At 42.0% G+C, this 12333-nt stretch overlaps 1 protein-coding gene across 1 annotated transcript; it reads left to right on the top strand.

Moving 5' to 3' along the window:
- The first annotated feature begins 2409 nt into the window (after positions 1 to 2409).
- Positions 2410 to 5818, top strand: LOC137278185 (uncharacterized). Its single transcript, XM_067810380.1, has one exon. The coding sequence runs from the start codon at positions 2551 to 2553 to the stop codon at positions 4993 to 4995; it is 2445 nt and encodes an 814-aa protein (XP_067666481.1). The 5' UTR covers positions 2410 to 2550; the 3' UTR covers positions 4996 to 5818.
- The last annotated feature ends 6515 nt before the right edge of the window (positions 5819 to 12333 follow it).

Genomic DNA, 12333 nt, shown 5'->3' with positions numbered 1-12333 from the left:
TGACGCTAAGATGTTATGATAATAGAGGTAAGAAAACCGGTAGCTCGGGAAATGTAGTGAGCTCAGTACAAGCCATAAATTGCACGATGCAGTCATAATTGCTATCATGGGCTTTTGCTTTGTTCAGTTAGCTTTGATATATCAGTACTGGTGGCATTTACGAAAGATGATTAGTGTAATTTCAGGTAGTTAGTTAATCTGTCTTAGTCCTGGTACTCGGAGATCACCTGGCCCTGCACATCGACAGTGATGGATGTTAATCAGAGTGTTCATAACAAGTATATATTATAAGTGCATTATCTTCAGATCAATCGTAGTCTCTCTCACAGTCCCTAAAAACATTATTTTCCCTAATGTCCAGCCCTCCTTGCAATCAAACAAGATTTCCTAGGTTCATGAATCTCCCTATTCAGTGGGGTTCCTGTTCAAAATGAAATCGGTTTATTTGTCATTGTCAAAATTATATATATTCAGGGACGAAACATTATCCTAAAGCAATAAGTTCATGTTACCTTATTCAATGCGTCATATATTCATGGTGTATATTCATAGCTTTAGTTTATATTTGATAGCTCCACATGCATAGAAATTACCGAAGTTGAACATGAGTTGTTACAATGAGTACAGTTTGGATTTAGAACTTCTCTGTCTATAATACAAAAGGATTTGATGCAAAATATGTACTACTATTGCTGTAAGGTAAGGTCGTCCATGGCTTCTACCAGAGACCACGTTTATACTTCTATACTTCCACCTCCGTGACGAATATCCAACCACAAATATATTGAAAGAATGTGTTTTAAACTGTAAATATTTGGTTCTGTTGTGGAACTTCTGTTGTGTGTTTCTGCACTTTGTTACATCATTCCTAAAGTCACTGTAGGGGCATGTAGGCAATGTCTTAATGCTGTTATGCCAAAACAAAACACGAAAAGAGATAACACTTTTTCAAGGGAACACTTTTAAAGTGTTTAACTCCAATTATATGTTTTATTGTTAGATATTCTCATTTTAAGTAAACACCGAGTTATACACTTTCCCTTGTTGTTGTATATCCCATCTTTTCACACTACGTCAAGTTTACAGTTTGAAATAAAACTGTAGGTTTCAGTCACAGCGTACCATACCTTTTATGTTGTGGCGTTGCTAGGCTTTCTCCTGTACTGTTTGGCATGTTCCATGCACCACCCTCGGAAACAGATGGCAAACACGACTCTATCCTGGAGACACTTGATCAAACTGAACTTTCATTTCGGAGTAAAGTGTGAAATATAAGACTGTTTCCAGGAATGTGATTACTTTTTTACGTGTTTGCAATGAGGAAAATATTCTAAGCATGAGCAACAGTGAAACTCTTCTGTAACTGAGTACAGTTATTACAACATTATTCATCATAGTCAGGGGTGGGCAGATTATTGAATGGCTGTTTGAATTTCGATTGACAGGCCAACTATATAATGAATATCGTTGAATATGTGGTACAACTTATCATTTTATCAATAACGATTAAATCTCTTTCGTGATAAAAAGTAGTATTGTCGAGAGATTTAGTGTTCTTATTATGCTGAGGTAATCTTGTTACTCCTTGTGAATGTTTTGTATTACGGGCTTGTGGCCCGCATTTTCGTGGAAACAATAATTCTCTATCTACTGTTCTCCTGTACAAACGACACTGCAATTCCCCTAGACAATTGTCAGAGCTAGGGTACCAAGATTACAACGTTACAGTGAAACATGTATACCCCACTCAAACACAGAGAATTGACTCCGAGTCGACCCATTTCTGAGTAATGTCAAGCGCCCGAGTCCAGTGCTCAAGTTTAACATCTCATGATATGGCGTGGGTGGGAATCGAACCCCACATGGACATGTAATTATATCTTATTCGGCAAGATCTAGCTACTCTCAGCTTGTGCATTTTTAATGTTTTGTTTTTAGCTTGATTCCATTAACAGGATTTGACATCTGTTTGAAATGTTAATGTCTCAATGATATGGGTATCAATAGAGATATACATCTAGTGTGCTTCAAGTAAATCTCGTCTAATTATACCACAGAAATTCAATATACTGAATGTACGCATCAGCCACCCAGCGTCCCAACAGAAAACATGTAACTATCTAGTTCTTATATACTACATAAGTAATGCTGTGGGCGAAATGACATATGTGCATGAAGGAAGTTCCTTAAACAACATTGTATACATTGTTAGGATCGCGTATATGTACATGTTGGTCAGGTGGGGAGAAATCCTGGTCCCACCAATCCCATCTACCTACGATACAATATGTATGTGTACATCTATTGGCGCGTGCGCACTTGGCACTCACACCGTAACGTGACGTCACCAACAGACCTCACAACGCCCCTCGGCTATAAAAGGAACGGTAATCACTTGGTGACAGTGTATGAGCACACGACACGCACCTTTGAAGCAGACTTCCAGAAATAAGTCAGGCAGACGACTTATCTCAAGACGTCATCTGAATTTACTGCTTTATCAAGACAGTGCAGACACTTCCCCTTCACTTGTCACTTCGCCGAGCGAACATGAGAAAGTCGATGCTGATAGTCGTGTTGGGTGTGCTCACCATGGTCCAAAGCAGTGTTCAGTCCCAGTGTGTTCAGGGGATTAACTGTCAACTACCAAGCTGCTTCTGCAGTACCACACGACTAAATATGGACTTGGAGGAGATTCCGCAAATCGTGTACTTTGGGTTTGATGATGCTTTGAATGTAGAAATGGCTAGTCACTACCGCCGTCTGTTTTCGCCCGACAGGAAGAACCCTAACGGGTGTCCAATCACTATGAGTCTGTACGTACAGGATCAGTATACGGACTACCGACTGGTGCATGAGTTTTACATCAAGGGGATGGAGATTGGGGTTCACAGTGTCACGCACACATCCATCAGCACTGGGGACAAACTCGAGTACGAGGCTGATCAACAAAGAAAGAACCTAGCAAATCTTGGACGCATTCCTATTGAAGACATCGTTGGATGGCGAAGCCCTAATCTGAAGACAGCTGGTGATGTGCAACCAGACATTCTCAAGTCTTTAGGGTATACGTATGACATATCTTTGACTTACACACGAAGCAAGTTAGGAATGGAACGTCCGTGGCCGTACACACTCGACTACGGGTATCCCTTCAGCTGCATGGTGACCCCTTGCCCGAAACCAGGATCCCGGCACCCTGGTTTCTGGGAAGTACCCGTCAATTCTTTAGTGGACTACAAGAACGCCTACCCTTGCCCCTATGTTGATGGCTGCTTCAACCGACCAGACAATGAGGAACAAGCTTTTAAATATTTGTGGCAAAACTTTTTAGATTATTATAAAGGTTCCCGAACACCGTTTGGTTTCAATATGCATGCTGCATGGTTCTGGTCGGAGCACAACCTAAATGCCATGGACAGGTTTATTCAACAGGTGCTGGCGCTGAAGAATGTTTATATTGTTAGTGTGAAGCAGATGTTAGACTGGATGAGGGAACCTACTCCCATATCTCAAATACAGACGTTATCTTCATGGAGATGTGGAACACCACATACGTCAAATAATGCAACAGTATCAACTACGCCAGTATCAACACCAAGTTCGACTTCAACAACCACGACTACACTATCAACTACATCCAGTACGACAACTCCAACCACAACCACAACAGCTACTACTTCAACAACAGCAACAACGCCAAAAACTACGTCGTCTGCGACGACGACGAAGCCCACTACATTTATTCGTTTCCCTACGACGACCACGTCAAAAAGCACCAAAAGCACCAAGTTAAATACTAAGGTGCATCCGTCGCAGATTGTTGAGACATCTGTCTCAGATTCTCATTCCACAGTGTCTGTACAAGTTCCTCCTGTAATGTCTCCTAACCACAAACCATCAACGCCCAAGATTTCCTTCCCTACAGCTGTAAGCAAACTACTAACAACAACGGCAAAAAACGGGGGAGCGCCACGAGCACGGAGCTCAGCACAAACGCCGTCCCTGCAGTCAACTGCAACATTTGGATCCCCATCACAGTCGCTTTCCCAGTCATCATTGCCATGTATTCAAGGCTGGAACTGTAGGCTACCTGACTGTATGTGCAGAACAACTCACCAGCCAGGTGGGTTAGCAGAGGCGGACACACCCCAGATGGTGTACTTCACCTTTGATGGCCCAATCAACGTAAACTCGTATCTTAATCTCGTGCATCTGTTTGACTCTGGCAGAAAGAACCCCAACAATTGCTCCATCTCGGCGACAATGTTCGTATCAAAGGGTGGGAACTACATGACATACCTCAAACGTTTGGCTGGAATGGGTATAGAAGTTGGACTGAGAGGGGACGACATGGATGCATATCGACGTTCCAACTCGTTAGAGATAGATCTAGACAACGAGATCAACTATCTCCAAGCTAAACTTCCCGTCAGAAACCTCAAGGGTTGGAGAAGCCCCGCTTTGAAGCCACTCGGAGACGCCCAGTTCAAGATCCTCAGGTCTCAGAACCTCCTGTATGACAGCACCCTGTCCCTACCGACTCCACAGACCAAAAATGACTTTGTCTGGCCTTACACACTCGACTTCCGCTGGAGGGATAGATGCGACATCAGAGGTTGCCCCGTGGGGGCTTATCCTGGATTATGGGAGGTCCCTATTGTGCCTCTTCTGGACTACACACAAAGCTATTTCTGCACATACGCTGACGGCTGCATGTTCAACCCACCAACAGCAGACGACACCTTCAACTTCTTGTGGCGGAACTTCAAGGACCATTATGATGGTAACCGAGCACCTTTCGGTGTAACACTGAGACAACAGTGGTTCTCCCACTTCATCTACAAACCAAACTTGGCAGGTCTTGACAGATTCATGCGGAAGTTAGTGTCCATGAGAGATGTTTATATTGTTTCCATTGAACAAGTTCTGGACTGGATGAAGAACCCTACTCCGCTTGCAGAACTTGGAACCTTCCTACCTTGGCAGTGCTAGTACATTGGACACATCACTGTACGCACCAGTCACTGTGCTGGTACATTGTGGATGTAAGGTACTTGTGATTTAGGGAGTATCTCTCTGTACGTAATCAAACGCCATCATATATACTGAATGTTGGAGGTTTCCAAATAACTGACAAGCATATTGTGATAGAATTATGCACTGTGTCATTCTAACACGCCCATGCCATTTAATAGACCATAAGAGACATTATGGGGAAGCCATCTGAATTAAGCAAATGTTATTTCTATGATATTTAATGTGTCGTTGGTGCAATAAATAGTAAAGCATCTTATTACAAAATGAATTATCTTATATATTATTGATTATTAACTCTTTGAATACGAGCAAATTTTTAGTTGGTGCAATAAATAGTAAAGCATCCCATTACAAAATGAATTATCTTATATATTATTGATTATTAACTCTTTGAATACGAGCAAGGATATGTTTAAGTTCGTGTTTGTAAATTAGTTACTTGAAAAGCAAAACATTTCAAACATTTTCATTACATAAAACATCACAAAACGGTCATAAAGCAATCCGCCGTAGAGAGTGAGAGTCTGTGTGTCTACTGAATGTGTTGTCTGAAGCTATACAAGTCTGAATACTGATTTGAAATAGTGAATACCTGGTATATCTAACTGTGTTTTTCAGTCTAATATGTATTGTCTATAGTTGCTCATGTTTAAAGTAAATTTATATGCATACCCAGTGTCTTGTCATTTTGATAGCAACCATCGTTGTTGGCTAATGCATCCATGATTATATTTTTGCTTTGATTTTTATACTCTCTTAAATAAAACAAAACATACAACTTTTGTGTTGCTGTCATTGACGACGTACATCTGGTTCGTGTCTGCTACATCAGAGTAAGATCACACTTACCATAATTGTAAGAAACCATTACCCAACAGTCTGTTTGTACTTGTCATCACCGTCACAGTAAATCTTAACACCGAGCGTTTTTTGAGAAAAAACCCCACTCCATTACATTTTGAACGCACATTATGGAGGCGACAGCTAGCTCTTGTTCTCAAGCAAGACAAACTTGCATATACATATCCGTAAAATATTTTCATTATAACGAGCCCGACACAAAGAACGTTCCCGTTTCCACTTCCTTGACAAGCTGTCGGTGTGGATGATCGATGCTGTGTGGAATAGTTTAATGTATGTAGACAGCTGCACGACATGGAGTGTGGAGTAATTATGCTATTTCTTCTGTACATCACGGAAACGAGTGCACTCATTTCAACAAACTTAAGAGCCAGACTGTATTCTTTGTGTGAATGATTTTTAATTAATATCCTATTTCGTTCTCGTTACTAAAGTTAACTGGGCTACATTGAGACAATGTTACTCATCCCTTCTATTAACTTGTCGATTCTGCTATCAATCAACGTGTCAACGTGCTGAATTTCTGCCGGTGTAATCCCCCCCCCTTCCCAGATGCCTAATGTGTTTGCAAAGGATTAGTAGACACGGTACACCGATTTGTCATGTACCTTTCTACTAGATGTGGATTTTCCTCTTGTATATCCCCCATTGCTAGATACACACCAGTCTATGCACGTAGACGTCTTCACTGCCCCCAGACAGAGCAACACTGACCATAACTCGTCCACAGTTAATTGGAGAAAAGGGCCAGGACTGTCAGCGTTCCAGACGAAGGGCTGCATATTCCAAGCCACATGGAAACGTGTTTAAAACTCTGTTGGGACAACACAAAAATCAGCGGGTGCTTTTGCTTTACCATTCTGCGACCTTAAGGATTCTAGGCTGTATACACATGTGCTGGCAGACCGAGTCTTTCTCCAATACCCTAGAAAATGTTGGCAAAGTACCTAAACGTATGCTTTATGTCGTTTACGATGTAGCTCGTCGATTCCTATTTGAGTGAAATGTACATTCATGAGATATAACATGAATGTATGTCCAGAGGTCTCGGCGTCTAGGAACAGTGGAAAAGAAACAGTCTTGTGTTGAGCTCGGGTGACCTTATGTCAAGAAGGCTAAAGATGAATGAACGTGACGTCCACCTGACGGAGATTACTGACATATTATACGTCAGCGTTACTGTGTTACACAGGTAGTCATATTGTGGTTAATAGAAGTCTGCAGGAACATGTGTGTGTGCACGTTTGCGCCCCCTTTTGTCCTGAAAGTTATTAAATAAACATTATGCACAGCCCTGCCCCCCACCCACTCCACCCATTCCCTTTTTCGTCCTGAAAGTTTATTAAATGATCATTATGACAGTAAAGATCTAGTGAAAAACGGGTGAAAAGAAGTGTGACATCACACATACTCATACACACAATCACACACATACACACATTCACACACACGCACACACCACCTTCTCAAAAATATGTATCCGTCTTTGCACTATATGTTTCAGTTGATAACTAATAGGATTATTGATGAAACAATACAAGTGAATGTTTGACGTCCGAAATACACACTGGGGTATCGCCCCTAGTCCATCAGGTTAGGTCAGAAGCACAAGAGTAAGGCGGACCTCTGATTGTTTGTGAGACCAGACAAGGCAGCCAGAGCAACGGACAATCAGCACTTCCTCCACGGTATCCCCTGTATCTCGGACCAACCAGCTGGACTGGTGTACGGTATGGATGTGTTTTCGATGTATCCATAAGCTAGCAGCTAAATGTACGTCTCGAATATGTCATATTGTGTGTGGGATGGGGTAAATCTACTAAATGAGGATGTACAAAGATGCACAAGGCACCATCCCATATTTGATTCGATTGTAGATTATGAAGCGTCAACTATAAAACCTTTAATTTAAAACTATATATAAACGCATCTGTCATTTGTGTCTATCGGCTAATGTATGTATGCAACACAAACTGTGTCAATATTTGTGTAACGTTTTGTGAGTCCTTCCCACAGAGGCTACAAATGGTGATAATAATAATATCATCATTCTTGAGTGAGGAGGCTTACAAACCAACCCAATGTACGCAAAAACATCCATTTTCGGGGTATAGTAGGGGTAAGTATATATCTGTTATAGGCCTGTGGTTTGACTTATACGCTCCGTATTGTTCCTGTATTATCTGTTATAGTAGGGAGCACTGTGTTCACATTGTGTAAGAGAAGACGATGTGTGGTCTGACGTACACGCTCGTTATTGGTCCAGTATAATCTGTTATAGTAGCTACCACTATGTTCACATTGTGTACCAGAAGACGATGTGTGGTCTGACGTACACGCTCCTTATTGTTCCTCTATAATTTGATGTAGTAGGGAGCACTATGTTGACATTGTGTACCAGGAGACGATGTATGGTCTGACGTACACGCTCTTTATTGTTCCTCTATAATTTGATGTAGTAGGGAGCACTATGTTGACATCGTGTACCAGAAGACGATGTATGGTCTGACGTACACGCTCCTTGTTGTTCCTGTATACTCTGTTATAGTAGTTACCACTATGTTGACATTGTGTACCAGAGGACGATGTATGGTCTGACGTACACGCTCTTTATTGTTCCTCTATAATTTGATGTAGTAGGGAGCACTATGTTGACATCGTGTACCAGAAGACGATGTATGATCTGACGTACACGCTCCTTGTTGTTCCTGTATACTCTGTTATAGTAGGGAGCACTATGTTGACATTGTGTACCAGAGGACGATGTATGGTCTGACGTACACGCTCTTTATTGTTCCTCTATAATTTGATGTAGTAGGGAACACTATGTTGACATCGTGTACCAGAAGACGATGTATGGTCTGACGTACACGCTCCTTGTTGTTCCTGTATACTCTGTTACAGTAGGGAGCACTATGTTGACATTGTGTACCAGAGGACGATGTATGGTCTGACGTACACGCTCTTTATTGTTCCTCTATAATTTGATGTAGTAGGGAACACTATGTTGACATCGTGTACCAGAAGACGATGTATGGTCTGACGTACACACTCCTTGTTGTTCCTGTATACTCTGTTATAGTAGGGAGCACTATGTTGACATTGTGTACCAGAGGACGATGTATGGTCTGACGTACACGCTTTTTATTGTTCCTCTATAATTTGATGTAGTAGGGAGCACTATGTTGACATCGTGTACCAGAAGACGATGTATGGTCTGACGTACACGCTCCTTGTTGTTCCTGTATACTCTGTTATAGTAGGGAGCACTATGTTGACATTGTGTACCAGAGGACGATGTATGGTCTGACGTACACGCTCCTTATTGTTCCTCTATAATTTGATGTAGTAGGGAGCACTATGTTGACATCGTGTACCAGAAGACGATGTATGGTCTGACGTACACGCTCCTTGTTGTTCCTGTATACTCTGTTATAGTAGGGAGCACTATGTTGACATTGTGTACCAGAGGACGATGTATGGTCTGACGTACACGCTCTTTATTGTTCCTCTATAATTTGATGTAGTAGGGAGCACTATGTTGACATCGTGTACCAGAAGACGATGTATGGTCTGACGTACACGCTCCTTATTGGTCCAGTATAATCTGTTATAGTAGTTACCACTATGTTCACATTGTGTACAGGGGAGACGATGTGTGGCCTGACGTGCACGCTCTTTATTGTTCGTGTATTGTTTTATGGAGACTGCTTTATCAAAAACTCGATAGGTATTTCCCCTGAATGGAATGTTTATTAATAAGTATTTCACAGAACAGTATCTCTTTGCACTAAAACGAATCTCGAAGACATTTGAGAAAACTGGATAGGTACTTTAGAGTCTTTGGAAAATGTTTTGTGTGTCCGCGTATTTTATTTGTCATAAAAATACAGGAATGTTAACAATGAAACAAGTTATCAAATGCAGGAAATATTCATTTAATGGCTTTTTTTATAAAAAGTTAAGAGCGTGAATCTTTAAAAACACAATTGTAAACGTTTATTCAAGCTACTGAAATCCCACTTCCGTGTACATAATTACTTCTTATAAATGCTCCTTGTAGTATTGGTTGTAGACCGGCGCGCCGGATCCTTTATCTACACACACTATCCTTCCTTTTTGGCTGTCTGGCAACCATGGCCTCTGCAAACACTACATCGCTGGGTCGCCTTCTCGAGCAACAAACACTACTTGGCGAGCTGGACATCTCATCGCGAGACTGAAGCGGATGGCACGATCCTGTTAAATAATAGATGATGCTTTTTGAGGTGATAAATGACCATTGTCTGTCAGCGTCTTACTGTGTTCTATGCTTTAGTATATGAGCTTGATTGCAATGTACATACTACTGAGGATACTGGCGTATTAATGTGGACGACTGCGGAAGAGTATGTGTGTAGATGTTACCAAGTAAACAGGAGACAGCGTATATCTGTAGATACACCGGACAGAACAATAAGGAACCCACCCTCTCATTGTCCTGCTAGCCCCGGAGTCAGTACAGTCATATTTGTGGTTAAACAACAGACATTCTGGATCCCTCTATGTAAAACCATCGAACTGCCAATTGCCTTACGACACATATGTTTGTAAGATGTATATATCTTCTAAAAACCTAAGTACCGAATCCAGTGAAACATGAAGGAAAAACACTCGTTACAGTGGTTTCCGACTGACACCGTTCAAGACACGTGTTACAGTGATTTCCGACTGACACCGTTCCAAACATTTGCTACAGAGGTTTTAGACTAACACCGTTCCAGGCTGTGTGAAATTACATATTCAAAACTGCCGAAGCGTTTCCTATGTGATTCAGTATATACTGAGTGACGTCTTATCATTATGCAGACAAGCGCCAATCCCACGTGACAGATTAAGCCAATATAAGGCGCCACTGTCACACAATTGACTTTTATTGCTTAATATGTGCAGTACATTTAATCTCGAAGCTATGTACTGTCAACACGAACCTAGAGAGTATAAATGAACGTTTCAAGCATTACATGATGCGTCATTTCATTTGACAAGCTGGACAGTTAAAGGGTGACAAGGTCCATCTGTATGTACTTGTATGTGTATTTACAATAGCACTTAACGCCTGAAAGAGAGTGGGAAGAGGAAAATGAGTTGTATGCCGACTTTATCCTACCCACAACAGTTTGTTTTTATCTCCAAAACCGGTTGTTTTTGTCGAATGGTGTGTGTTACACTGCTGAATACGATTGTCAGTAGAGTAGCCATGAACATCCGGGTTAGAATTGGTCTTCAGCAAACCCGTGCTTGTCGTAAAAGGGTGAATAACAGGATCAGGTGGTCAGACTTGCTAGACACATGTCATCCTACCCCAATTGTGGAGATCGATGATCGAGTTGTTGATCATCCAGTGATCATGGGTGCTTGCGCATTAGTCCATCTCGGCATGATCTCGCCCAAACTGACCACTGGTCCCAAGGATAGGCACAACCTAGCCAGCTAGAAGGCATCCCTCCATCACGAGGAGAATCTTGTCGCCTATCGTGTGTAAGAGCCTGTCGGTTTAATATGTAAACTACAGCAGATTGGACTAAATACACAAATACAGACCTCACTGGGTCACACCAGTTATCCCAGTAGCCTGGAGTGATTAATTCCCTTCTGACAGCTAGTTAGACATTATATACATGTATAATCCACAACCACTGTCTCGTCATCACCGTGACACTGCTCTCGGTCATAGATGTATATAAACAGAGTGACAAAATGCACACTATTTCAGGCCATCAAGCGACCGCATGCAGTAGCACATGCAATGGAGTAATTCCACAGTGGTGAGTGACGTTCACGTCATCATGGGCCGTACATGCATGTGTACTATTTCATTTATCCTTTTCAGAATTTTAACCGTTGTGGGGGTGTGGGTGGCTACCAGGACTCGCTACAATTAGTTGTCGTAAAGGCGACTGTCTTTGGGATGGGACAGTTTGGCTGCCATCGTATCCGGAAAGCATGGGACGTTGATAGTGGAATCAGACCTTAACCTGATGTTGCTGCAATGCTACTGTTGGAAGGTATAACAACACACACTAAAAAAAGTCAACGTCCCACACCTCCACCATGCTACAGACCTATACAGCATGCCACATCTTCACCAAAACAACACTACAGACCCAGCCAAACTGCCATATCTTCACCATCACCACACTACAGAGTCAACGTGCCACATCTCCACCATCACAACACTACAGACCCAGTCAACGTGCCTCACCACCACCTTCACAAACATTACAGACAGTCAACGTGCCACACTTCCCAAGTGACATCTGCGTCTGTAGTGTTGTTGCTATGTATGGCAGTAGAGTGACGTGACATCTGGGTCTGTAGTGTTGTTGCTATGTATGGCAGTAAAGTGACGTGACATCTGGGTCTGTACTGTTGTTGCTGCTATGTATGGCA

This window comes from Haliotis asinina, chromosome 3 (genome assembly GCF_037392515.1).
Source record: "Haliotis asinina isolate JCU_RB_2024 chromosome 3, JCU_Hal_asi_v2, whole genome shotgun sequence".
Lineage (NCBI taxonomy): Eukaryota > Metazoa > Mollusca > Gastropoda > Lepetellida > Haliotidae > Haliotis > Haliotis asinina.
This window is presented reverse-complemented; position numbering and strand designations above follow the sequence as displayed.

Bases quoted from the DNA above. Each gene is read 5' to 3' on its own strand.
- LOC137278185 (XM_067810380.1), top strand. From the start codon at position 2,551: ATGAGAAAGTCGATGCTGATAGTCGTGTTGGGTGTGCTCACCATGGTC.